The 24893-nt window shown below is 41.4% G+C and overlaps 1 protein-coding gene across 5 annotated transcripts in view; it reads right to left on the minus strand.

The window, feature by feature from the left end:
* PPP4R1 (protein phosphatase 4 regulatory subunit 1) overlaps positions 1-7356 on the minus strand; it is a 64437-nt gene extending 57081 nt beyond the window's left edge. For 2 of the 5 annotated variants that reach the window (XM_088055589.1, XM_088055579.1), the window contains exons 1-2: positions 7190-7356; positions 6876-6920 (exon numbers count right to left, since the gene is read on the minus strand). In XM_088055589.1, the coding sequence (XP_087911715.1) occupies positions 6876-6920; positions 7190-7196 (52 nt within the window). In that variant the 5' untranslated portion in view covers positions 7197-7356. Of the gene's footprint in view, positions 1-6673; positions 6751-6875; positions 6921-7189 lie in introns of those variants that run through there. The other 3 variants (XM_088055587.1, XM_088055582.1, XM_088055591.1) reach the window with 3 other exon arrangements.
* Between the last annotated feature and the right edge of the window lie 17537 nt (positions 7357-24893).

A 24893-nucleotide genomic window follows, 5' to 3' on the forward strand; every position in this document is an offset into this window, starting at 1 on the left:
AACCTATCCGGTAGGGTTTTAACACCCTACTGCCAGAAAGAACTGCAGCATCCCTCTCAGACCAAGGAACAGCCACATTAGTTTCTCTTACACTGTACCTTCTAAAGCAGACAGAGGAGCCCTGATATCCTGGCAACTTTTAGGTGCAGCTGTTCCTGCCTCACTCTTCCAAAGAGAGAACTGTTCCTCCAGCTCTCAAAGCAGAAGCTATCCTTTCATCCAGTCCTGTTCATGTTATAACTCTTGCAATGAAAACTTCCTGCCCACACAGAGGGAAAGTCTTAGCAGCAAAAGGCACACACACAGGAAAGAAAAGCATTTTATCTTCAACACGCTGCAGTCTGCCACCTCCACAACAGGTCAGCAGCCAGAAATAACTGCAAGCACCAAAGTTTCACTATCTCAAGCCTAGGATTTTGAACATTTCCAGCTCATTCGTGACTCTTTCACTCCCTCTGTTTTTCAGCTGCAAGTGGGAGAGAAAGAGAGAAGGAGGTGAATACCCAAAGCCCTATAAGATAAACCATGAGACAGGGGGAAAAAAAAAAAAAAAGATATCTGGCAACCTTAATTGAGAATCCTTGCCAGAGATGGGATAATGAAAGGTGGCTGGTGAGCACATTCCCACATCAGAAGTGATGCTGTGGCCTTGGAAAGCTGAAAGCCTAGAAAATTATTTCTTCTTCAATCCTCTACTAGGTGTAATGGAGAAAAAATGTGCAGCTGCATTAGAAATGTTCATTAGCCTACATCAAATCAAGCACAATCTCTTCTTCACATCATCTTCTTTTCTCTAGGATCCTAAGAGGTTGCCAGAGAAAGAGACTAACCATTACCCACCTGAGACCACTAACACCAGAATTCCATGGGGACACAGCCATCCACCTGAGTCTCCCAGTTTCTGTGAGGGTCAATCACCACATTAAAAGACATAGAAATGAACTGAAGTGTTGGGAGAATTAAACCCTGATCTCCAGGGAAAACAACAGACTTAACACGTGTGCCTCATTAGCATTAAGGAATGGTTACTGGATTCCCAAAGGAGCAGATCTCAGTCACACTAGAGAACTGATTCCAATCACTACAGAAAGTCTGCCATTAATTCCTGTTATTACTTTTATGCAATGCTGAAATGCCAACCCAATAACTCAAACTATCTCAGCACTCTTTCACAAGAGCTCAGACTCTGATGGGACCAAAAGGTCAGTACTGCAACAGGGCATTTGAACATGATGTTAGAAATTTAGCTATACTCACAGCTGGAATTAAGTCTAAAAAGTGACACAATGTGCAGTCTATACAAAACAACTACCAGCGTAACAAAATCTGTTAATTCTTATTCTGTGGTGAAGGAACAAAGAAACCACAGTGCAAAAGCTTCTGATATTACTACGTGCAGCTGTGGAAAAGAGAAGGTGAATTTTAACATACTCAACACATGTTATGCCAGCATAATTCACTGCCAGAGAATAAAAACTACAACACAGCATCAAGCTGTGACTGTGATTTGACACCACAGGGAAATACAGACTGATTTTATAAAAACAAAACAACATAAAAGAAAAAAACCCACATTTTTCGACTTAAACTATAATTAAAAAAGGTTAAAAAAATTAAATTTAAATTAGCTTCCATTTGGAAAGAGACTTGTGCACTACTCAAAGTCTGAGAGAATAATTTAATTAAAAGCATTCAACCAACACAAGCTCACTGCTAATGCCAGAAGATTTGCTCATCACCTGGAAAAAGAACATAGCATCAATGATAAAACAGCTTTTGACATTTGCAGATGCACAAAGAGAATTTTCTTCAACTCAGCTAAATAAGTGTTTCACTCACTGAGAAGCCTGCTGGGAGGAGAGGCTAGGAAAACCTGTCCTCCCTTTTACTCAATGGAAAAGAACTCAATAATAAAAATAGAGCTATGTTGGATCATCACTACTATGTTCTCAGTTTCTAGAACTGTTTCTCCACTAGTAAAATCCAAACAGTAACATTAGATTTGCCAATTGTAAAAACTACCTTATTGCTGAATTTTAAATCTATCTTACCATTAAGCACTTGTGTTAAAGGAAACAAGTTTAAACATAGGCATGTGTATGTAAAAATTCATTTAACAGTTATAAACTAGAACTGTCTAAATAATGTGTAGATACTAAAACTCATTTTTCTGCATTTTTAGTTAAAACACCTGGAAACTAATTGTACAGAAAAAGGAAATTCACCATTGTCAGCATGGCAAAAAGGTAAAGTTTCAAAATCTGAGTAAGCTACATAACCACCAAAGCATGCTCATATACTTGCAACTACCAGAAGTCCTGACGTTGCATGCAAATGCAGCTATCATTAACAAAGGCTTTTTCCAAAAACAAATGTAAAACAATATTAAAACCAGTTATCAGATGAAAATTTCTTTTCTCTCCTGATTTAAATCACAATTAAAATAGTTAGTTGAATAAAGCTATTCCCTTTCCAAATCTGAATTCTAATTGCAGATGGCTCTATTTTTCAGAGCACACATCCTGCACACATCAATGGTCAGACTCAAAGACGTCATCATCATGGTACGTTTCATTTCATCTATCTGTACTGATCAGTTCAGCCTCCAGAAACAGCCAGGGGAGGGGGGAACACAAACTGTCTGGCAAGAGTCATAAAGAACACTTTCTTTTCAACAAGCCCACGTTTGCTTTTCAACCATTTTTGCTGCCTATTTTCTTTTCTGTTCTATACTTATCTTAGACAGTTATACTACTCTATTTTGATTTTGCATGCACAAAACAAAAGATTTGAATAAAAGCCTGATTTTCCCTGACTTTTCGCATACTGTGCAAGATTTCAGACAGAAGAGCAAGGAAGCCAACAATCCAAGTAGTGGGATGAAGATACTTCTTCAGGCTTCCACTTTGAATTTTTTAATTTTCACCCTATTTTCTTTAGAGGGTGGTGTCTTTTTTTTTTTTTTCTTTAATGGATAATATCACACATGGATTCTTCTTAGATTTATCTTCACATAAATGAAATGCAATTTTATGTTCCTTTTTTTGGGGGGGGTTAGAGTCAATTAAGTTGTCTTTCATTAGAAGAACTGACATCTAGGAATTAATTTTTCTTTTATACCCTTTTTGTATGTTTAGCCAGGGTACAGTCACCATCTTGGTTTTGGGTTATTTTTCCTTTTACTTCAAACAAGCAAATAAGCAAAAGCTATTGGCTAAAGAATTCTGGAAGAACCAGAATTTCTTCAATTATTATGACAGCCTTTGACATCAGGAGCTATGTCTACAGAAGTGAAATATCAGCTAAAATCAAAATATTTAAATGCCATTTGCAAGCTATGTAACTACTTAAAGCAATCATCTGTTTAATGTACCAGGTGCAAAGTATGCATTTACCTCAAGAAAAAAAATATCAGAGCTTTCCAGTGGTTACCAAGCAACCAAGAGCAGAAAAATAATATGAAGCTTTCAAAATAGAAATGCAAACCAAAGCTGAAATTAATTATTTAAAAGTCAATCCAGCTGGTTTATCAACCACTCTCTGAAAGCCTTTCTTATAAAAACTCTTGTTTAATCTCTGACCTCTTAAACAAATCAACAAAAGGAAGGCTGGTTTTGTTTTTTTTTTAATAGATGCCTTCCACAGCATATATTCTAAAGGTCTCCACTACTCCAACAGCTGATTTACTGCTCTCTGCTGAAATCTAGAAATGTATCATTAACCTAAATATTTATCAAGTTTTCTTCAGAGAAAAGATAAACTTTGTTTCACAAGCAGCTATTAAACCAGTCCTCTGAAGATATAGTATTTTACTCTTCTGTAAAACTATGTTTTCAGGTTAATTAGCATTCAACAAATTGACATAACAAATGAGGAGAAGAACAAATTGTACAGCTGTACAAGTTGTTGATTGAACTCCAACTTTCCAGTAAAACACTTGACTATAGAAACCTTAAAAGACAAAGATCATAAAACAGCTGTTCTTCACTCTGCCTGTCTAAAAGCTGCACAGATGCTTGGTTCATTACTTTCAGCAGGAATCGTGCATGGTTGTTTGCTCAGCTCCAGGATTTTCTCCTATTGCTTTAAAACGTGACCAACAAAAGGTATCTCTTAAGTCACCTTAATGATTCCTTCTTTAGGAGGAAACACTGAATCACACTGGAAATTCTCATCACCCAAAGGAATAAAACCAAAACAAACAATATAACAACAAAAAAAAAATTTCATGATTCAGACTCAAACCTAGGCTCACTGATGAGCTACAGATGAATACCTAATCTAGTGAAATGTCCTGAGCCATATGCACAGAGACTCAGCTTTAGATGTCCAATCCAGAGCTTGAGACATGCATCCGGTCTTAAACAGTCCTGATTTCTCCAGCACACCCACAAAAATGTCTTGCTATTACTTGATATCAGCTCAGTTGAAAGCCCAAAAATTTATTGAAAACATAGTTCACTTTTCAAACGAGCCAGTCATTTTATATTTATCTAATTCCTCCGCCTAAATTATATGACCAGGAATACAGCCTGCAAGTATTTCTCTCTTACTTGTCCTTAAATATAAGTCAACACACTTAATAGCAAGAATGCAGCTGGCAGAATCACACAGGCATAAAAACTGCCAGCACTTCCAGTTTTATCACTATTGCATTCTACTACTCCAGTAATTCACCTCTAAACCAGTGTCTAACTCTGTTACTTGAAAGAGCTGCAAACATTTGAAATATTTACAACATAGAGATACTGTAGGGTGCGGTTCAGGCAGGAGCTGCAACTTTCCGTCTTAATTTAACTGTCTGTTTCATATGTGAAACCAATCAATTGGAAACATTTTCATAACTGTGTGAAACAGTTTTTGGGTACAAAACACAACTATTTCAAATAATACTGCACAAGAAACAGTATTTCAGTCTCCTTGATCTGTACTATTTTTCTTTGGCTCACAGACACCATCCAAAACCAAAATCATGTACAATTTAGAACTATAAAAGCCACTGTGTGACTGAACTACATCCAGACAGCACATACTGATTCATACAGATTCCTGTTTTTTTCTCTTAAAATACCATGCACATGTACTGAGACATTTGCTTTTATCTACTTCCATCAAAACCTCAGTAATTTTTAATGAGGTTTCAAATCTTTATATTTCTATAGCTTCTGCCTTCATGATGCTCTCTTCTGGACTGAGTCATATCTCCAAGCATATTTTTTTTTTTTTCATTTCTAAAGACCATAACATAAGACCAGCACCAGGAACCCACAGCTTCAGTCACCCCTTCAATGACTACAGATAATTTCAATTCCTGTCTTCCAGTCAGCTAAAACCATAATCTAAGTGGAAAAGTAAGAATGCACTTTATTTATTTTTTAAATGTGTCCCTTTGGAAAAAGTCCTCTGTAATCACAGTTTTCAAACAGCAACTTATCATGCGGAATTAAAAAAAAGAAAAAAAAAAAAAAAAAAAAAAAAAGCCTGAGGGAAAGGCTCTCTCTTTGTGCAAGGCAAAGCACAATAGGAGCCTTCTAAATGTCAGCTGACAAAAGTGAAAAAGAAGACGTATCAGTTAAATCCTGAAAAGTTTAAATAGCTCTCCTCTAAAAATGAAAGCCACAAAACACGAGGATTTTCTCCTATACTCCAGCTCTGGTGAGGGGATGCCCTGCAGACTGCACGGCAGACAAAGCACCTTCAGGCAGCAACCAGGGGGTCTGCACACCCACAGCAGGCGCCTGCCTCTACCTCCATTTTCACTTTCCTCCCAAAATTCACCCTCTTCTGCTTCCAAGAAGCTCCCTCGACATCGATACGATCAACAGACACCTCCTCACCTAAGTAACATTTCAGTCTGCCATGCTAAGGCTTCTCACCCCGAGTTTGTAATTTTTGCACTACCCCAGCCACAATTCTGCTACTTTGCACTCTGACATTAACTCTTCTCCACAGATCTCTCCAGAGGGGTCAGGACTCACAGAATCAATTGGGTGTGAAAAGACTTATGAGATCGTCGTATCCAACCTGTGACCAAACATTACCTTGTCAACTGGACCATACCACTGAGTGCCACCTCCACTCTCCTGAAATGCCTCCGGGGACAGTGACTCCACCACCTCCTGGGCAGTCAATTCCAGTATCTAATCACCCCTTCTGAGAACAAATCCCTCCTGGTGTTCAGCCTGAATCTCCCCTGGCGCAGCCTGAGGCCATGTCCTCCCTGCTTGCCTGGGAGAAGAGACCGACCCCCTCCCGGCCACAACCTCCTTTCAGGTAGCTGTAAAGAGCAGTAAGCTCCCTCCTTGAGCCTCTTTTCTCCAGGCTAAGCATCCCCAGCTCCCACACCCGCTCCTCACAGGACATGTGCTCCAGAGCCTTCACAAGGAAGGCAGCGCCTGATGGGAGGGGTGGAGGGGGGCAGGATTGGCGACACAAAAATTATATACAAAATACAGAGATATAAAAGGAACGAGCAACCCACATGCTGCTGCAGATGTAGCAGCCTTAGCCTCCTCCTGCTCCTCCCCGCCGGCGCCCCGCCGTGCCCGGGCCATGAGGGAACGCCGCCCCTCAGGCAGAGCCTCCCCTGCTTCCATCCCTCCTTCCCTCCCTCCCTCGCTCCCACCGGGGCGGCCGCTAACGGCGCCCCCGCCCCGCCCGCCGCCCAACGCACCCCGCGGGACCGCCCGGCGCAGCCCCACGCGCGACCGGGACCGGGTCATGGACACCGGGAAGCGCGGAGCATGGCCATGGCTTCCTCCTCCTCCTCCTCCTCCCCGCCGCCTCCCACAATGCACCCTGGGCGCTCCCCCGCGGAAACCACTTCCTCGCCCGAAAGCCGCCCCGCCGCTCCCCCCCACCCCGTCCCCACTCACATCCGTCGATCTCCTCCTGCAGGTCCTCCTGGAGCAGCGACAGATCTGCGGTGGGGGAGACACACACACACACGCACCATGTGCCAATGCGCCCGCCGACCCTCGGTGCCACGCGTGACCCTGTCCCGCCCGCGGGCTGCGACCCCCCGACGCGACCAGCCCCGCAGCCCCTGCGCTCCGAGCCCGGACAGCGGCGGGCAGCGCTGCCGAAGCCGGGGCGGGGGAGAGGAGAAGGAGGGGGGATAGATGAGGGAGGGCTGGCGCCTCGCCGGGGAGGCGGCGTGTGCGGGAAGGGGGAGGGGGGCGATGCCTACCCGCCATCTTGCTGCTGCAGCCCCCGCGGGGCGCCCGGCTACATCCAGCCCGCGGCCGGGCAACGGGAGCGGCGGTGGGAGAGGGCGGGCACGCCTGCGGTCCAGGCCCCGGGCCCGGCGGCGCCTCTCCGCGTCCCCGGGAGAGCCGCGCAGGGAGGGAGGGAGGAGGGAGCGGGCGGAGGAAGGCGGGAGGAGGGGTCTGGGCCGGACACGCTGCCCCCGCCTCCGCCCGGCGGAGCCGCTCTCGCTCGCTCGCTGCTCGCTCGCTCAGGCGGCCGCGCCTCCCCTCTCCGCGCTCTGAGTCACGACCGGAGCTGCCCGGGCCGGCCCTGCGGCTGGAGAGCGCCCGGGCTCGGCCACACGCCCCGACCCGCTCACCTGCTCTCCGCGCTCCTCCGCCAAATCGGGGCTTGGGCTCGGGCTCCTCCTGCCGCCCGCCGACGGGCTGAGGCGAGGCCACGGAGCTTGCCCTGCCGTGAAGTTTGGGTGTTGTGGGGTCGGTCGCCTGGAGGAAGGCGCCCCAAGGTGCTCCTCGCCGTGGTCACCGTAGGGTCGCTTCCAGACGCGGGGCCGCAGAAATCCTTGCCACCGGCGTCGTGGGGTTACCTGGGGAGAAAGGTTCCGTGACCTACCAAAGAGAAGAGTGTGGCCAGCAGGTCCAGAGAGGTGATCCTGCTCTGCTTGGCGCTGGTGGGGCCACATCTGCAGTGCTGTGTCCAGTTTTGGGCTACTCAGTACAAGAAAGACCCACTAGAGAGGGTCCAGTGGAGGGCCACAAAGATTATTGGGGGTCTGAAGCATCTCTCATAGGAGAGGCTGTGGGAGCTGGGCATGTTTAGTCTAAAGATAAGACTGAGAGATCTCATTAATGCATATAAATATCTCAAAGGCAGATATTAAGAGGATGGTTCCAGACTCTTTTAAGTCGTTCCCAGTGACAGAATGAGAAGCAATGGCCATAAACTAAAACACAAGGAGCTTCTATATGAGGAACAACTTTGCACTGAGGGTGGCAGAGCACTGGAACAAGCTGTCCAAGGAGGCTGTGAGTCTCCTTCTCTGGTGACATTCAGAACTCACCTGGATATGTTCCTGTCTCACCTGCTCTAGGTGACCCTGCCTTGGCAGGAGGGGTTTGGACAGGATGGTCTCCAGAGGTCCCTTCCAACCCTAATGATTCTGTGACAGGCAGCCGTCCTACTGTCACCATGAAGCCCATGAGCATCCTCCTCACGTGAAGTTTCTGCAGCTGGGATCCTGTGGCTTAAACACACAGGATATTGCCCCACTGTGCCTTCTGACTTCTGCTTTAAAAACAGGCAATTTAGTTGTACACAGACACAAAGGTGCACATAATTTTCTGCTTTTTTTGGCTATACCTTTTGGTCTCTGCTGATGGTTCTCATTTCAACTGTTTTGATATAATTTTTCCACTGTAAATTGGAATATTTAAAGTTTTGGATGAAACAAATGCTCTATTCTGTTGATAACCAGGGCACTTGATAGAGGAAATGACCATTACGGGTATTAGTGCTACCTGGGAATATTACCTGAGTCTTCCACAGTCTTGTTTTATATCTCCATAATGAGAGATGAAGTTGTTAGTGCACAGAAAAGCAAAATAAATTCTTTTTGGCTTGCAAAAAAAGATGCAATTTCATTAGCACCGTTTTTAACCGTGTGTTTGACAGTATGTCTTCTAAGCTGCTCTTTAACAATATTTGGTTTTATTTGGTAAATTGTACAAGGATTAAACCTTTATAGTCATTCATTCTCTTTGCCATGGTGAATGAAAATGTGTAATCTTCTTTTAAAATCTATACATCCCTTTCCTTAAAATCCTGTAAACAAGCTTGGTCCTATTTCACACCTGTTCAATCTTTGGATGAGCTACTGGGGCCTACTGGATACTGGTTATCTAACATTTTCTTTTATTCAGATATATAACCTCAAAATCTCAGTAAATCAAGTAAATTCACCATGACTAAGTTATGACATGAATGTTAATAACATGAACCATGTTATTCTCTGCCAGTGTAATTTAAGAAAAGATTCAGAGGAAATATTTGACATCACAAATCTCTGGCAACACTGGATGTGATAGCAATAGACTTAGAACAGAAAAGTTAGGTGTACTTCAAGATCCCATTTTATTTTCTTTATTACTGCAAGTTATTTCCAGGAAGTTTTCTCACATATCCTCTGCATCATTCACCACAATCAGTTTTTCTCCCACTGAATTCAGTAGAAGTGAATCTAAGAATCTCTCTCACAACAAATTTGATGCACTTCATTTTACTGAATGAATCAAGGAGCCTGACTCCTCTTTCCAACCATTTAGGAAAAGGCACTAATGCTCACAAGCCATAAATTACTGTGGTCTGAGAACATCAAAGCTACCTTAAGCATTATTAGAGTTATCATCATAAGGAGAACTTAACGAGGTACATCTATGACAAGTGGGTTTACAATGATCAGAATTACTGCTCTTAAAAATTTATTAATAGTGTTCATTATCATCAATTAATTATTACCCCATATATAATTGCCTCTAGAGTATTTAGGATTTTTTTTTTTTTTAGTTATTTCTATGTGTGTATTGTTTTAAAGAGAGGAAGTATGATTTTTGAATAAAGCAATGAGAATTGCAAGCAGTCATACTGAACATAAGATCATATAAATTAATTTTGGATCTTCCTGTGTGCTTGTGATCTCCAGTGGTCTTTGGTTCTTTCTCTGTAGGCAGGACCATGTGATATTTAAATAGCAAGGTAACAAGGATCTGTGTTACAAATTATAATTGTTCAGGAATTGCTGGGGGTTTTGCGCTTGGTGTCACCTGTAGAACATCAGACTTTGCTCCTCAGGCACAGTTGGTTCTAGCACTGTCACTAGGAGCCATCAGGAAAGGTCTCTTCCCCCATGAGTAGGAGCTCTGGCAAAACCTTTGGCTCATACAGTGACACATGCATGGTAGGGGGAAAATAATGTATTTAAAACAACAAAAAAAAAAAAGGCTTCAAGCCAACATGCAATGAAAAATCCCATTTAATGAATAAGTAACCAGGTATTTCCAAACTTTTTGGCCTCAGTAAATCCAGGGGTAGTCCTTCAGGGCCTGATCCAAAGTTCAAGTTGATGGTAAGATTCCCTGCCACTGGTACAGATGAGGCAGACAGAGAACCTTGTGAGTGTAGGACAGATGCTGACTCTTGCAGATGAGTGGCTGTTCCAAACCAGCACACCTAATTATGGAAGAAAATTTTCATGACAGACTTGTTTTATTAGACGAGACGTGTTAAGGAGCAAGTAATATAACACTTGCCAAAACATTCTAGCAGATTTTGTGCTGGAGTTCTCATAGTCAGCTTAAGAACCCTTACAGATGCTGGGAAGTAAAGAACTGAAGAATGATAAGCTCACATTCTCACAATCTATCTCAAGGGAAAAACACACTACAAACATTACACCACTGCTTCAAACTCGGGATGGAAGGATACAAATGGAAGACTCTTGACAAAATCCTTTGATGTGATAAAAGACACTACATTGTTATCTATGTGATGTATCTCAAAAAAGTCCATAGCAATCAGCAAGACATTTCTATAAAGTAAAAGTGCTTTCCAGAAAGTAAAAGTATTTACATAAAGTGCTGCATAAATCCTTTCAAACTTTCACATTAAACACAAGATACCAAACATCCACCTAGAAATACTTGCAACGCGTTATTCTGTAGTTTGATTGGTGACATCTTTTCAATTAAAACTGCTCTGGGATATAAGGACCTCAGGCTCAAAAACTCTGCTGCACATGGAACTCACCCATGTTATTTTATTTATTATCTAAGGTATTATAGTTTTTTTCTCATTTGCTTGAAGAAGCAGGTCTGATCAGAGAGCGTCAGCTTTCAATGTCCATATATTAACTTGCTTTGCATTTCTCCCAGGCTACCTTCATGTGTGGGAAGAGCTTCCCATAAATATTTGCACAGCCATATCTCTCTGTCCGCCTTCGGATTCCTCCAAGAAACACTCTTTTCCTGTGAAGCCTATCAAGAAATGGATCAGGGTTAGACTGCTGGTGCACCAAGTCAACTGCTTATCTTCTTGAATAATCCTGACTCATCATCTTCTTGGCCGCCCCCAGGATTCCATCTGCATGTGTTGTCCTTGATGGTTCAACCATTCATCCTTTGCTTTCTAGACCATCGTTTTGTTCTTTACAGAGTGTTTAACCAAATTTGGCCCATAACTAAATATACAGACTAAGATACATATACACACATAAGCACACACATCCCTTTAATATGTATGGATACATATGAAAACCCAGTGGCTGAAGTCTGGGATTTGTAGTCGATTTCCATTTGAAAATATAGTAAAGCGTTTCTCCTAAAAAGAGGTGTTCATCATAAAATGTTTAATTTCTTCTCCTTTCCATTTCACTTTTCCTTCTCTTCTTCCCTTCCTTACTCCTTTTTTCCCTCTCCAATAAAAATACTGGAGGGGGTGGGGTTTTGTTTGTTTTAGGTTGTTATATATATATATATATATATAAATATATATATATATATATATATATATATTCCTTGTGGTTGCAAAATGTGTATCACTCAGTTTTATTTTGGACCACTGGAGACCACTGGAGATCACAAGCACACAGGAAGATCCAAAATTAATTCAGTTTTATTTAATTTTTCCTTTTTCCTGGGCAAGAGTTTGAGCTGGTGTCTCCTGGCAAACCTTAGCATTAAAGTTCAGCTACCACTGCTCTCAGAGAAGGCCATGCAGAAGTATTTTAATCATACAATATACCAACCATGAATAAACTAACACTTAAATTTGCTGACAAAAAGCCTGGTTAATAAAAAGTTTGCTTTGTGGGTTCCTCATGTCATTCCAGGTCAGCAGCAAATTCTGTGACAAGCTCAAGTGATGCTCAATCTTCTTAAAACTAGGAAATACCCACCTGAGGTACATCCCAGTGCAGAATTAAGGCTGCACCTGGACCTTGCAGTGGCTCTTGGCATTAATTTGCAAACAAATCTCTTGCACTGGTGGCATGGAGATGGCAGCTGTGTGGGCAAAAGGAGGAGAGGCATGCAAGTCAGGTGACAAGTCCTGATGCCTCATTTTTTAATTTTTCAATTAAATGTGATGATATCCAACTCCTTTGGCCAAAGACCAAAGAGAGAGTGGTCTGTCATCTCAATAGCAGTGAAGTTAAATTCCCTGTCTGTATCTCACCCTTCAGGTGCTGAAGTTGATGATGAAAGAACACAAAGAATTGCTTCATCAGGGGCTGTTTCAAGGAGATGGGTCTCAGAGTTTGACTGCAGCATATGTGTAGGATTCCTCATTTAGTAGCACACACCTGGACACAGGCTTTCCTTTAAGAGCGCTTAAAGTGCTGCAGCTCTGAGATGTTCTGCTTCAGAAGCCTCGGTGTCATGCATATGTATGTTACAGGAAGACTGAATCACTGATCAAACAATGCAGAGTTCAGGTTGTACTGCTCTACCTTAGCTCTGCATTTCCTGGTTCTCAGAGGTGTCTATCTCACTGCCATATCAGAAAGGAACAAGACTGAGCAACAAGAAACTGAATCTTCTCCTCACTGAATTGCCTGGGGTGGGGGGAATTTGTTGATTTTTTTTTTACTGGGGGGGTGGGGGGAAGCATTTGTGTTTGTTTTGTTATTTTAGTTTTGTTTGCTTTGAAAAGAGAAAAAAAATGGTGAATTTTAGCTATTTCAAGAAATTCCAGCAACCACCTATATGTGCAGCTGGGATACTATTGCAGTAGATACGTTTATCCCTCAACCCTTCATCCTAGATCTCCAAATCATTTTGAAATGAACTAAATTATTCTCATCTTACAGGAAAAGAAACCGAGAACAAAAGAAGCAAAGTGATGTGCTTGAGATGGCAATTAGTGCATAAAATAAAATACACAAAAAAAAGTCAGTCTTCTGTGCTATTTTTTGCTATCTGATGCCAGTAGCACAGTAGCACATATGTAGCAGTAGCATATATGACAGTAGCAATCCAATGAATGGTTCCAGATGTGCCAGCTCTCAGTTGTATGCCAGGCCAGACCCTCCTTGTTAGATTAGCCTTTGGGCCAGCCAGGCTCTCCAGCCTTTCCTCAGCCCACACATTCTCCCTTCCCCACCCAAATAGTCCCTGCCTGGAAATACCTAACCTGATATTCAGATTAATATATTTGCATTTATTCGCTCCTTTACTTCCTGGTCTACTTAGTTTAAATTTGCATCTCTTTAGAGCTACTTAAATATTGACACATGTAAGCTGATGGCTCACATTCTTCTGAACCAGAGATGAGTTACTGAGATCCCAGAATGCACCTCAAAGGGACAAGCGGGACTGAATTATCACTACTCCCAAACCTCCTTTTCCATGAGTTTCACATCCCTCCAACTGGTCCCTTCCTAAGATCCTTTCTCTTCTTACTTCAGCACCAGCTCTCTCCACTCTTCCCCATTCCAAACTCCTCTCTCCACTCGCCCCCATCCCAAACTCCTCTCTCCACTCGCCCCCATCCCAAACTCCTCTCAGAGAGCTCCTGTGTACAGCACATTTAATTCTGTTCTTGTTGACAGTTTTTGAACCTTCTTGCTTATTTTCTTACACTCACATTGCATTTTCCCAAAATAAAACAGAAACAAAACCTAAATCCTGGCAGAAGTGGAGTCTGGCACCTTGTCTACAGACCTTTGTCATATTTTAACTGGACTTAGGTCAGACTCAGGAGTAGCACTCTTTCATAACCCACATGAATACGAGCTGGCTGGAAGTCCTCTTGGCACCCTACTCAGCCAACAACGGTGTAATCCATTTAGTCAGGGAGGACTGGGTACATGCCTATACAGGCAGCCAAGCTCTTTTTTTGCTGATCTGAAGGGTGGTAGGTGCCAGTGGGAAGCATGTCAGGAGAATGATTGGTTTTGGACACAGCTTGTTATCCCGGTCTGTGCAAATGCTAGGACCTGTCAATCCTTAAAAATGTGAGGGGTGGAGAAGTCAAGAGGTTACTTCCTAAGAACCCTTTGTTTAGATAACCCTGGCTCTTGCAGGAAGAACACTGAATTTCAGGGTCAGTTACACACATGTATTTTAGACCTCTGGAGGAGGCAGCCTTCAGATATGTGTGTTTGTACAGTCTTTTGAGGGTAGATGTGAACTCATCCTGCTTCTGCTCCAACTCAATCAGCATCTGTGTAATTACATTTCATGTAGCGCTGAGCCCAGAGAGAGGTATGGACAGACTGTGGCACAACATTTGGAGACTAGTCAATTATATGCAAAATATAGCAGAGGTCCTCTCACTGAAGAAATAATTAAAACTGAAACTGTTGTTCCACTCAAAGTGGAGGCTGAAAATATCCAAAAAGATTCAATGCTTATCTTATTTACAGTGTTAGAAAAGGATTACAGACTATCCTATTTACAGTGTTAGAAAAAGATTACAGACTATGAGGAAAGGATTATATAACGAGGAAACAACCACCAAAAAGCTGCCCAAAATAAAGAGAAGAACTGAGTGCTGGTTCTTGACATATGCTGGTTCCTACACCAAAATTTTCAGCTATTAAACTGGGAGGGAATCCAGAGAATTAAGGTTTTCATCTGAAATAAATGTACACAAAACTAGAGGGGATACATATAGAAACAAAATCCCATGTATAATTTCTGAAGAAGACAGTGATAAAGTATGAGTTAAGAAATATGACTATGCACCAGATGGTTTGTAATAGAAGGTACCAAAAAGTTTAAAGAGCTGTCTGGTCCAAAAATAGTTTTTCTGTTTAATTAAATTAGCTAAGATGTGAAAGAGCAATTACAGCCCTAAAGCAACTCCTGACTAGGCTGATTCTCTCAATAATTTCCAAATCATCTTTGCTCACTTGATATAAAAATGATTATTTCCTTTTCTTTTACAGTCATATAGGCTTTGACCTGCTGGGTGCTTGGTTGAGGTACAAATGTAAGCTGTAATATTTTTTAACTGGCAACAGTTAAAAGGTGTCAGGTATATTAAGAAGCTTTACATTATGCATTTCACATTCTTGGATTTAAGTGCTGGCAACATTCTAGGTTCCAAGGTTTCTGTTTAAAATGAGATTTAATGTGCATACACTGTATCATTGCCAATAATATCTTGAACTGGGTGTGTTTTATTGAGTGATTCATAAAGTAAGACAGACAAAGTATGCACAGTGGTATTGGAATTTGGGTGGGATCAAAGTGCTGATTTAGTGTAATATGTTGTCAAGCACAGCATAAAGGAAATCTCTCTGAACGAAGATGGATTTATCCTATGAGAACCCAAGTATATTTCCAACTGTCATTTATTCCAGTGAACCCCCCTTTCAAAATATTAAACTAAAAAAGCTGCATCACTCACCCTCAGATATTCCATTGGCAGTGAGACTACAGTCAGACTTGTTGGACGTAAAAGGCAGGAAAACTACTAAAATTTATAAAAATAACATTGATTTAAAGGGACACTGTCTGCAGTTGCAACACAGAAGAAAATTCTATCTGTTCCCTAACAGAGTGGCTGCAACATTTTAATTTAAATGCAATTTTGCTGTTAATTGGGCATCCATAAGCATACTGAGCTGGGTATGCTGTGACTGTACATTTGCATGCATGTACCTCGTCCTCTCTGCACTCTTCCTGTTTGCATCTCCTTCCAGGCAGTATTTTGAAAACCACAGTGCTGATTTTGTTTCTGAGACTAAGAAGCCACTCGTACTGAGAACAAGGAGCTCTAACACTGAGAAACTGAGCCCTACTTAGAGGGCTTCACACTGGTAAGAGGGATAATCCTGTCCTGAGTTCCATTATTAAAAATCAAGCTGTTACATTTATGAAACACCTGTTTAAATATATTACGTTTGATTCTTCTTTGACTCCTGATCAAGAATGACGTCTTTTTTTAATCACATACTGCTTGCTAAGCAGTGGGAACAGAGTATTCTGCCTTTATCCCTGCTATCTCCACTCAGATGCACTTGGAGGGCATAACGAGATTGTTAGTCTGGCCCTGCCTGGTCCTACCTGCTCCCTTGGCAAAATACACGCATTTGTGAGCTAGGACAGCTTACTGAAATGAACGGGAAACTAGCGAAAGGAAGGCTGTGGACACCCTGTCTCACGAGGAAGAGTTTTATGGAGGAGAAGGAGCTTGCAAGACTCACGCTCGTACAAAACAGAGAGAATGGGACAAGGTGAACTCTCCCGCTGGCAGGAGCTAGAAGGACTCTAGGTCTGCCCCTAGCGCTGGAAAGGATTCGGTACAGCAATCAGGGCAGATACGTTTTCAAAGGGCTTCCCACCTTTTGCTTTGAAAAGTAGTCTGCTGTTTTGCAAGACCTGTGTATAGAGAACTAATATTCTAAAGATGTTATTTAGTTCTCAGAATTTCCTACCAACTGTGATTTTTTAAGGGTTTGAATGCTATTAACCTATAGGTTAATGGATTAGTTTTAAATAATGTGTTACATCCTTTCCCTCAATTGTGTTTTAAGATTTATATTAGATTAAATACACGGGGAAGATTTTAGTTTGTAATTTGCCTCAGTGAGAAATAGATGAAATAAAAGGCTGCACTTGCTGTGGTGTCCTTCAGCTACCCATGAAAAGTTAACCTGTAAAGTTCTCAGAACTGTCATGGAGCAAAACTTTGGGATATTAAGAACTTGAGAATAAAGGAAAAACTATTTCTCCTGGAAAGAAGCTATAGATTATATGCATTAATTATCTCATGGTACTTTTTGATAAGCAAACACAAAAGCAAGCAGTGTACAGCATGCCAGTGCAAGTTAGAGAGGCAGTGAAAATCTGGCTTATCTTGAAAAAAAGAAGCTGTAGCGTGACTTTGTTTCTTTGATCTGCAGACAGATCCTTCATGAAGATAGGAGCAGGAAACAGCATGTCTTGCTTTAAGGTAGGATTTAGGTAATCTCATCTTCAAAAATCTCTGCATTCTTTTTTCTTCCACATTTTGCTCCTGATATGCCACTAACACAGCATATGTACATTGAGCCTGATTACACGCCTATCATACTTCTTCCCCTGGACTAGATAAACCAATCAACCAGTGTGACAGATAAATCAATCAATCAGTGTGAGCTTATTTTTTGGGTGACAAGTCCAAGAATAGGTGTGCCATAGACGTCCTCCTCAAAAGACATCTTTTTGTCCTCTCTCCTGTGCTGGAATAAATAAGACATTATGAACTTTCTGTTGTTGTGGAGTAGCACACCCGGGCAGCTCTGCATCTGGATGGAAGTCTTTGAACTCCCACAGTATCATTAACCTTCCCTTCCTGCAGGATAAAGCTAGACAGTAGTTCAATTTTTTCCCCATCCTCTGTGCAAATCATTTGGGACCCAGCTTCCCAGATCCTTTCCTATTTCCAGTGGTCTGATTTCCTTACTTTTCTGGCTATTGGAGATTGCTATGACCTAGCCCAAGATGCCCAAGTGCTCCCATTCTCCATGTAGGAGCCAAAGGGGATATTCCCACCAAGATGCAGTTCATCTGAGCTTTTTTAGAAGAGGAATTACAGTCAAATCACATGTCCAGAAGTTAAGTCAACAGTAGTGGCTCACATAAAGTCCAAATTGCTCACAGGCTACACTCTTCCCTTGCTAATGACCACATGAACAGCTGAATCAGGGGGTCAGGGACCACATCCCCATTCCAGACACCTGTCCTACTGAAAGGAATTACTTGGCACTATCAGCTCAAACTCACTCCAACCAAGGCTTGAAGAGTTGAATTAGAATTATTTTTATCTGTTCTAACACCAAAATGAGATTTCTGACTCTTTCTGGGTTTTGGTGAAATGTTATTTTGTCTCTGCCAGAGCATCAGATTTGTTTTCTAATCCTATTTACCACTTTCCTGGTATCATAAGAAAGATTATGACCATGGTAGCTTCTCTTTAAGGTTGTTCTGCAGATAGACCTTCACTTTGCTAATTCCTTTGCTCTAGAACTAGTGCACAAGAACTAGTGCTAGTTCTCTTTAAGCTATTCCTTCACAACTTTCTACTCTATTACGTTTTTATTCTCATCTATTCTTAAAACTTTTCTAATTGTGAAAGTGAGAGATATGATTCCATGATCTATGTGTGATGAAGGTATGTCTGCAGACCCTTAGAGTGCAGACTTAGCAGAGAACTTTTCCTTTGCATTTAATTGCCCTAAAAATAACATTTAAAGCCTCCTAGTGTACTGCAGGATTTTTGAACCTAATGCACCCATCATCTTTAAAGAAACTACAAGAACTGATTGAGAATGAGAGTAAAATAGCTGGACTGATAAAACAGGCTGCACTGTGCATATTTCCAGTTTCTGTTCTCAAGATAGTTTCTTAGCTATCAGTAATGTCAGGGTAATCAGCCCCTCTTGGTGCAGTTAAGGTCCTGACAATTTATTGCTTATTTGAAGAGATTATTATTACTCCTCATTAGAAAATTAAAGCTTAGAATTAATTAGAAAATTAAAGTGCATTCTTTTCCCCCTTATAAAATATTTCATTAATATATATTGAAAAACCCTACAAAACAGAGCACACTAACTTCTTATTTATTTCTAGGTTTGAACAAACTAAGATTATCTGTGTTGGAGCCAGATTCTGAGGTCCATAAACAGGCAGCACTACCACTGCTGTACAAGGAAATTGGAATAAATATTAAGCAAAGGGTTGTCCTGAAATGAAAAATGCCATCACCATTAACAGAAATAATTATAAATTGTGTGGTCAAAACTTTGCAAAACTGCAGGTTTCTTTAAGGGTTAATTCATCCACATAAGGGACATAGATCCAAATAAGAAATTTGGAATTTACATCAAAAATCCTTTGCATTGCAGGGCTGTTTAGACTAGTGGTGGGAAGAGGGGAGGTCATACTCCCAAACTCAAACTCATTTCAACACATAAAAATGTTATTCATAGCAGAAACAAAATAAAAGAAAAATAAAAAAGGAACTCTATCGTTTAATGCTGTAGATTTTTTTGGATTGATGAGAATTTCTTTCTCATCATCAAAATGATCAGACTTTTCTCCCTCTGAAATTCCTTTCTCATATTGTTTTCCTATTTTATTTTGGGAGTGCAAAGATCCCTCTCACTGCTAAATCTAAACAAAGGAATCAACTTTTAGTATGCAAGACTAAAGACTAAGACATAAGGTAAGTCTTCTCTGTCATCACCTGGCTTACAATTGGATTTTAGTTTTTCCTTTGCAGTTGCCTCATGATTGTTCCTAAGGAACACCCAATTCCACTGATACAGACAAAAAGATAGGAGTGACACAACAAGGTGGCTACAGACACCCTTCTCACTGCTTTTACTACCATAAGGTCAAGATGGATAGATGCATTTTCATTTGAAAATTTTCATTTGAGCCTTGTTTTGAAGGTCCCTGTTTGGGTCTTCTGTAACCAGAGGAAGCACCATCAATGTGCATTCACTGCCTGCAGATTTAATGAGAAAAACCAATGTGAAGTTCAAACCTTCTCTGGCTGGCAAAACACACTGGGTGTGTTTTAGACAAACCTGATGCTCACTTGGCAGGACAAATTTCTGAGAGTATAAGAGCCCTGTTATCTCCCCTTGGCAGTTTGCACAATAGAAGCCTGCTTGCTCAACAATAAAACTTTGGCCTTAATATAAAACCCTTTTCATCATTTGTAAGGCTAAGCTTAATTAAAAGGAGAATTGTGTATGCTCTCCTTTCATTTGGTAGTAAACACAGGCTCCTTCACCTCATACAAAGCTAATGGTGGTAAACCAGATACTGCACCACTCTGTACAAGAATAGTGTACTGTGGAATATACTACTAGAAGGAAGCAGCATGTATATTCAGTAAATCCAGTTGTAATTTATGAGAACCTCTCTGAGCTGCTCCTGCAGTGAGCTGGAAGGCAAGAAGGTATCACCAACCTGCTGCAAAGGCTCCCTGAATTTTGAAGTAGAGGTCTCCAGTTATCACTCCAACCAGACAACTGATAGTTGGGTGAAGCTGATCTTCACATTCCCTTTTCAAGCAGCAAGTAACAGGTGTCACCTATGCCAGGAGCATGAAAAGAACCAAGCTAACCAATGCCAGCATCACCAAAAGTAAACTGAGACAGTTCTTGTCATCTCCAGGGACTCATTCAGAACAATCATCACACTGTCTTTACAAACTGTTCTCAAAATTGGCAGCCCAAAATGAGGACCTGCAGAATGGAACATGTTACAAGAGCTATGGACATGACAAAATTGCAACCCCTTGAATATCCCTCAGTCAGTGACCCCCTCTTTTATATTGTGCCTTGTTACAGGAAATCACAATAGCCTTTTGTTTGGATTGGTGTTTACACTGCAAACACCTGCATGCTCAGGCATGGTCTTGTATGGAATCATACATGACAAAGGACTCGTGCAGCCTTGTGAGTTCACATTAGTATTTTCATAAGGTTCATGCAGAAAGTGAGTTTGATAATAAGATACAGAGCTTTCATCAAGAATTGACTGAATGAATTCATGCATGATAAGGAATTTACAGGATGCAGCAACTGGATTGGTTTTGCTGGACTGATTTAATAAAATCACAATTTCAATCTCAGCAGAAAGAGCTCTAACTTGATTCCTTTGTCCAACCTCAACAGCTGGTGTTGACTGGCTATTATGGTTTAACCCCAGCCAGCAACCAAGCCCCAGGCAACCACTCACTCTCTCCCCCACCAGTGGGACTGGGGAGAGAGTCAGAAGGGTAAAAGCTGGAAAATTCATGAGTTCACATAAAGACCATTTAATAAGGAAAGAAAAAGCTGCTCACACAAGCAGAGCAAAAAGGGGAATGAATTCAGTGGTTCCCATAGGCAGGCAGATGTTCAGCCACCTCCAGGAGAGCAGGGCCCCATCCTGCAACAGCAGTGACTTGGGAAGACAACCTCCATCACTCCAAATGTCCTCCCCTTCTTTCTTATTCCCACACACCATATACTGAGCATAATGTCATATAAACATTCCTTTGGTTAATTGGTGTCAGCTGCCCCAGACTTGTCTCCTCCCAGTTTCCCACGTGCTCTCAGCCTCCTACCCAGCATGGCAGTATGAAGAATGGAAAAGGCCCTGGATCTGTGTAAACCCTCCTCAGCAATAACAAAAACATCTCTATATTACCAATCCTTGTAATTTGTGTTCAGCACAAATCCAAAACACAGCCCCATCCCAGCCACTGGGAAGAAAATTAACTCTACCCTAGCAAAACCCAGCCCACTAGCTAATTAACTTAGCAATATGGACAAATAATCTGTTGGATCACCAAGTTGTGACTTCTGTTTTTTCTGGACATTTCAGAAATTTCTTTTTACCTGTATAAGACTGAACCTTTAAATTAGTTTACTTTTCATTTGTTGCTCTGACTCTGATTTTCAAAGCCTTTTCCAGACTAAATCCATCTGAAGCTAATTTATGTCTATTTTTTAATTGAGCCAATATTTTGCTTTAGCTACTTCTTGTCCCTTCTTAATTTGCTATGTTCTTAATTTGCAGTGTTCTCAAGTTGTACCTCAGCTTCTATTTTTCTGATGTAAGCAAAAAGCTTTTTTTAAAATTCTTTCCCCATCTAGCAGTGGAGAAATGTTGCACTATCACCAGCCTGAGGCTATGAGACATCATTTGCAACAAATGAGAAGTCTTGCATCACTTTTCACTCCTTAGATAGGGCATTGCCTTGGGGATAGGCAGTGAATAAGCAGAGTAAATTTGACCCTCTTGACAAACAAATATCTCTACTGCCAGAGATGCCAAAATGTTCCCCGAGCACTTTAGGAACAGTGCATCTGTTATGAGGTCCAACAAGAAGCATGGTGGTAAGCTGTACAAAAACAATCCCCAGGTTTCACTCAACAGCAATAATGCTGCTTTTCCAAGTTCTTGGCAGTCAAGCTGCAAGTAGGATCTTGCAGAGGTTTACTCCCCTCTAACCTTTTCCAGCAGATTTTTCTCTGTAGAAGGGCATGATTGGGCCATCCAACTGCCATAAACAGGAGATGTTCAAACATGAAGCAACACTACAGCAAAATGAAGTAGTAGCCAGCTACATAGTCTCCTGGCATTAATGCTGGAACCAGTGGGTTATAAAGAACCTAATTCACTCTTTGTATGTGCAATGAAGTGGAATAACCCTTCTCAAGCAATAAAAAAATTGCAGTGGCTTCAGACCTCTGTAGCTGCAATCAGAATCATGCTTTTATTTCCACCAGGTCATTCCTGTACTTCTCTGGTTTTTGTGTCCCAGGACTCTCATGATGCTTTTCCAGGGCAGTCCTTTGCTGGCCTTTTTTAAAGTAAGCAGACTTTGATTAAGTAAACATTTACTTTGGTCAAGTAAACAAACAAACAAAAATAGCATCTCCCAGAATTTTAGCCATTTCATAACCACTGGATTTTGCATGGGCTCTAGGAGCTGGAAGCTGCTCCTCCCACTCAAGGAACAGCTTGCTCAGCAGCAGCTGCTTTCCTTTTAAGAGATTTTGGCAGTTTCTTGGGCAAGCACCAGAAAGATTTCTGTGGTGGCAGTCATTACCGCACTGCAAGTTTGTGTCATCCAAGGGATGCAGAGGCATTTCTTCCTGGGCAGCAGGGAGTTAACTTGCCTCCCGTTCCCTGCCTTGGGAATAAGAGCTGGGATGGCAGCCCATAGTAGGAGGGTCTGGATTGAATTCTCCAGTGAAGAGGAGGGATAACATTTTTGTGTGAGAAAGATGCTTGCCAAGAAATCGAGAGGGGAAGTAACATGGGAGAAAGGAAGTAACTCATCAGTGTTTGGGACAGACAACAGCAGTTTCAGGATCTGGGTACACATCAGGGTCTTGGATGGATCTTCCTCGACCCACATCACTCACAGAGAAAGAAAGCAGAAGGAGGAAATGTAGATGCCTTCATAAGCATGAACACTGCCAGAACCTCAAAAGCATCCAGTTTCGTACCAATACTCTAGGCTTACTAAATACCACTACACCACTTCTAGACAGGAGGAAACTGAGGTCACAGAAAACTTTTAAACATAGTTTTCTACCAGTATGAGTCACATTGGGGCAGACACATGTGAGAAGGGGCAAAGAGAACGGCAGCAGCAGCCCCAGCTGCTATTGCTCCTGACCACTTGAGGACACCATGCCAGGACTTGAAGCTCTAGGGGAAGGCTGCTGAAAACAGAAGCCACTTGGCTTTGTACTTCCCAAAACCAAAATACAGTTGGGTATAAAGAAGTGAGGTACACCATTGTTTCAAAACTTACAATTATTCATTGAATAAAATGCTACAAAAGGAAGGAAAAGGAAAAAAAATGAAGGAAGAAAGAAAGAAAACTTCTGGGATGCAAAGACTTGTTTTCCTTTATTTTTAATCAGCCATTTGAAAACACTGCAACATGACCAATTCTGCAAAAATGTTTTTCTGACCACAGTGTCTTGCATCCAGACAAACACAAGGATTATGCCAGTTCCTGGAAGAATGAGCGTCAGTAGCTTTTTTTAATACTGGAACACGTCTATTTGTTGTTTTTCTCTCTTCTTATCACCCTAATTTTGGGGATACTCAAAATTTTTGGTGACATCTTTTTTGTTGTTTTTGTTGTTCATTGGCTCTTTGTTTAAACAAGTACTATATGTTACCTTTTCCTCTGGTTGTTAATTTCTGTTTGGCTCTTTAGATTTTTTGACTGTACAATAAAATTACCATTAACAGCCACCCTTCTGCTGTTTCAGCCTGAACAACTTCCACTGGCTCATCTTTGTGCTACTGTTTTAAACAGTTTGCTTGTTTAGAAGTAGCTAATTAATTATTGGCTCTATTCAGCAAGGAACTTTTGAGGTCTGGGCTGTAACTTCTTTTAATGAGAGCTCCTGTTTCACCAGTGTGTATTGGAGAAATTTCCCTGGGTGGGATGAAAGATGGGACTCCAACTTGCTTTGCTGGGCAAATATCTCAGGCACTGTTTTGTATTTTGGTGGTACTGAGTCAAGACAGCAAGTGGACATGTGGCTTTGAAGTCTGTGAGATGTATTACTGTCTGAAAAATGGACGGGTGTCCCTCTGCCCATGGCGGTGGGGCTTGGGACTAGATGATCCTTTAGAACCATTCCAACCCAAACCATTCTATGTTTCTGTGATAATGTAATTCCAGTGTGTCTTGCTGAAATTAATTCAGATGGCATAATGTTTCACATATACAGTAATGAAAAAATCTCAGACTTCAAGAATTACAAAATCTGGACCAAATGAAAGGGATAGTTGACTAATAGGATACATGAAAGATAGAAAAAAAATTAAAAACATCACAAAACCCCCAAAAGAATCTATGGAAAGGTGATCCTGAACCACAATACTGTCTGTGAAAGAAGAGTGGGATGGTGTAAAACCTTAAAAATTTGTATCTCCTGTCAATTTGTAGAACTAAGTAGTGGCTGAAATTTGTAAAACTAATTAGAAGCTGCTTTAAACTGGATGTTCTGAGTGCGAACTGTAATTTTTCTACATCAGGGAGCATATCCCATTTGCGTATTGAAATACATCAGTGTATAATGCATTCTTGTGGAAAGGCAATGAACAGCCAGAATCCTTGCAATATTGTGTACTGGCTGTCTGAAAACCTGCTATGTTTTGTTTCTC

This window comes from Pseudopodoces humilis, chromosome 1 (assembly GCF_049639895.1).
Source record: "Pseudopodoces humilis isolate 2021_Gansu_Grassland_sample_001 chromosome 1, ASM4963989v1, whole genome shotgun sequence".
Classification (NCBI taxonomy): domain Eukaryota; kingdom Metazoa; phylum Chordata; class Aves; order Passeriformes; family Paridae; genus Pseudopodoces; species Pseudopodoces humilis.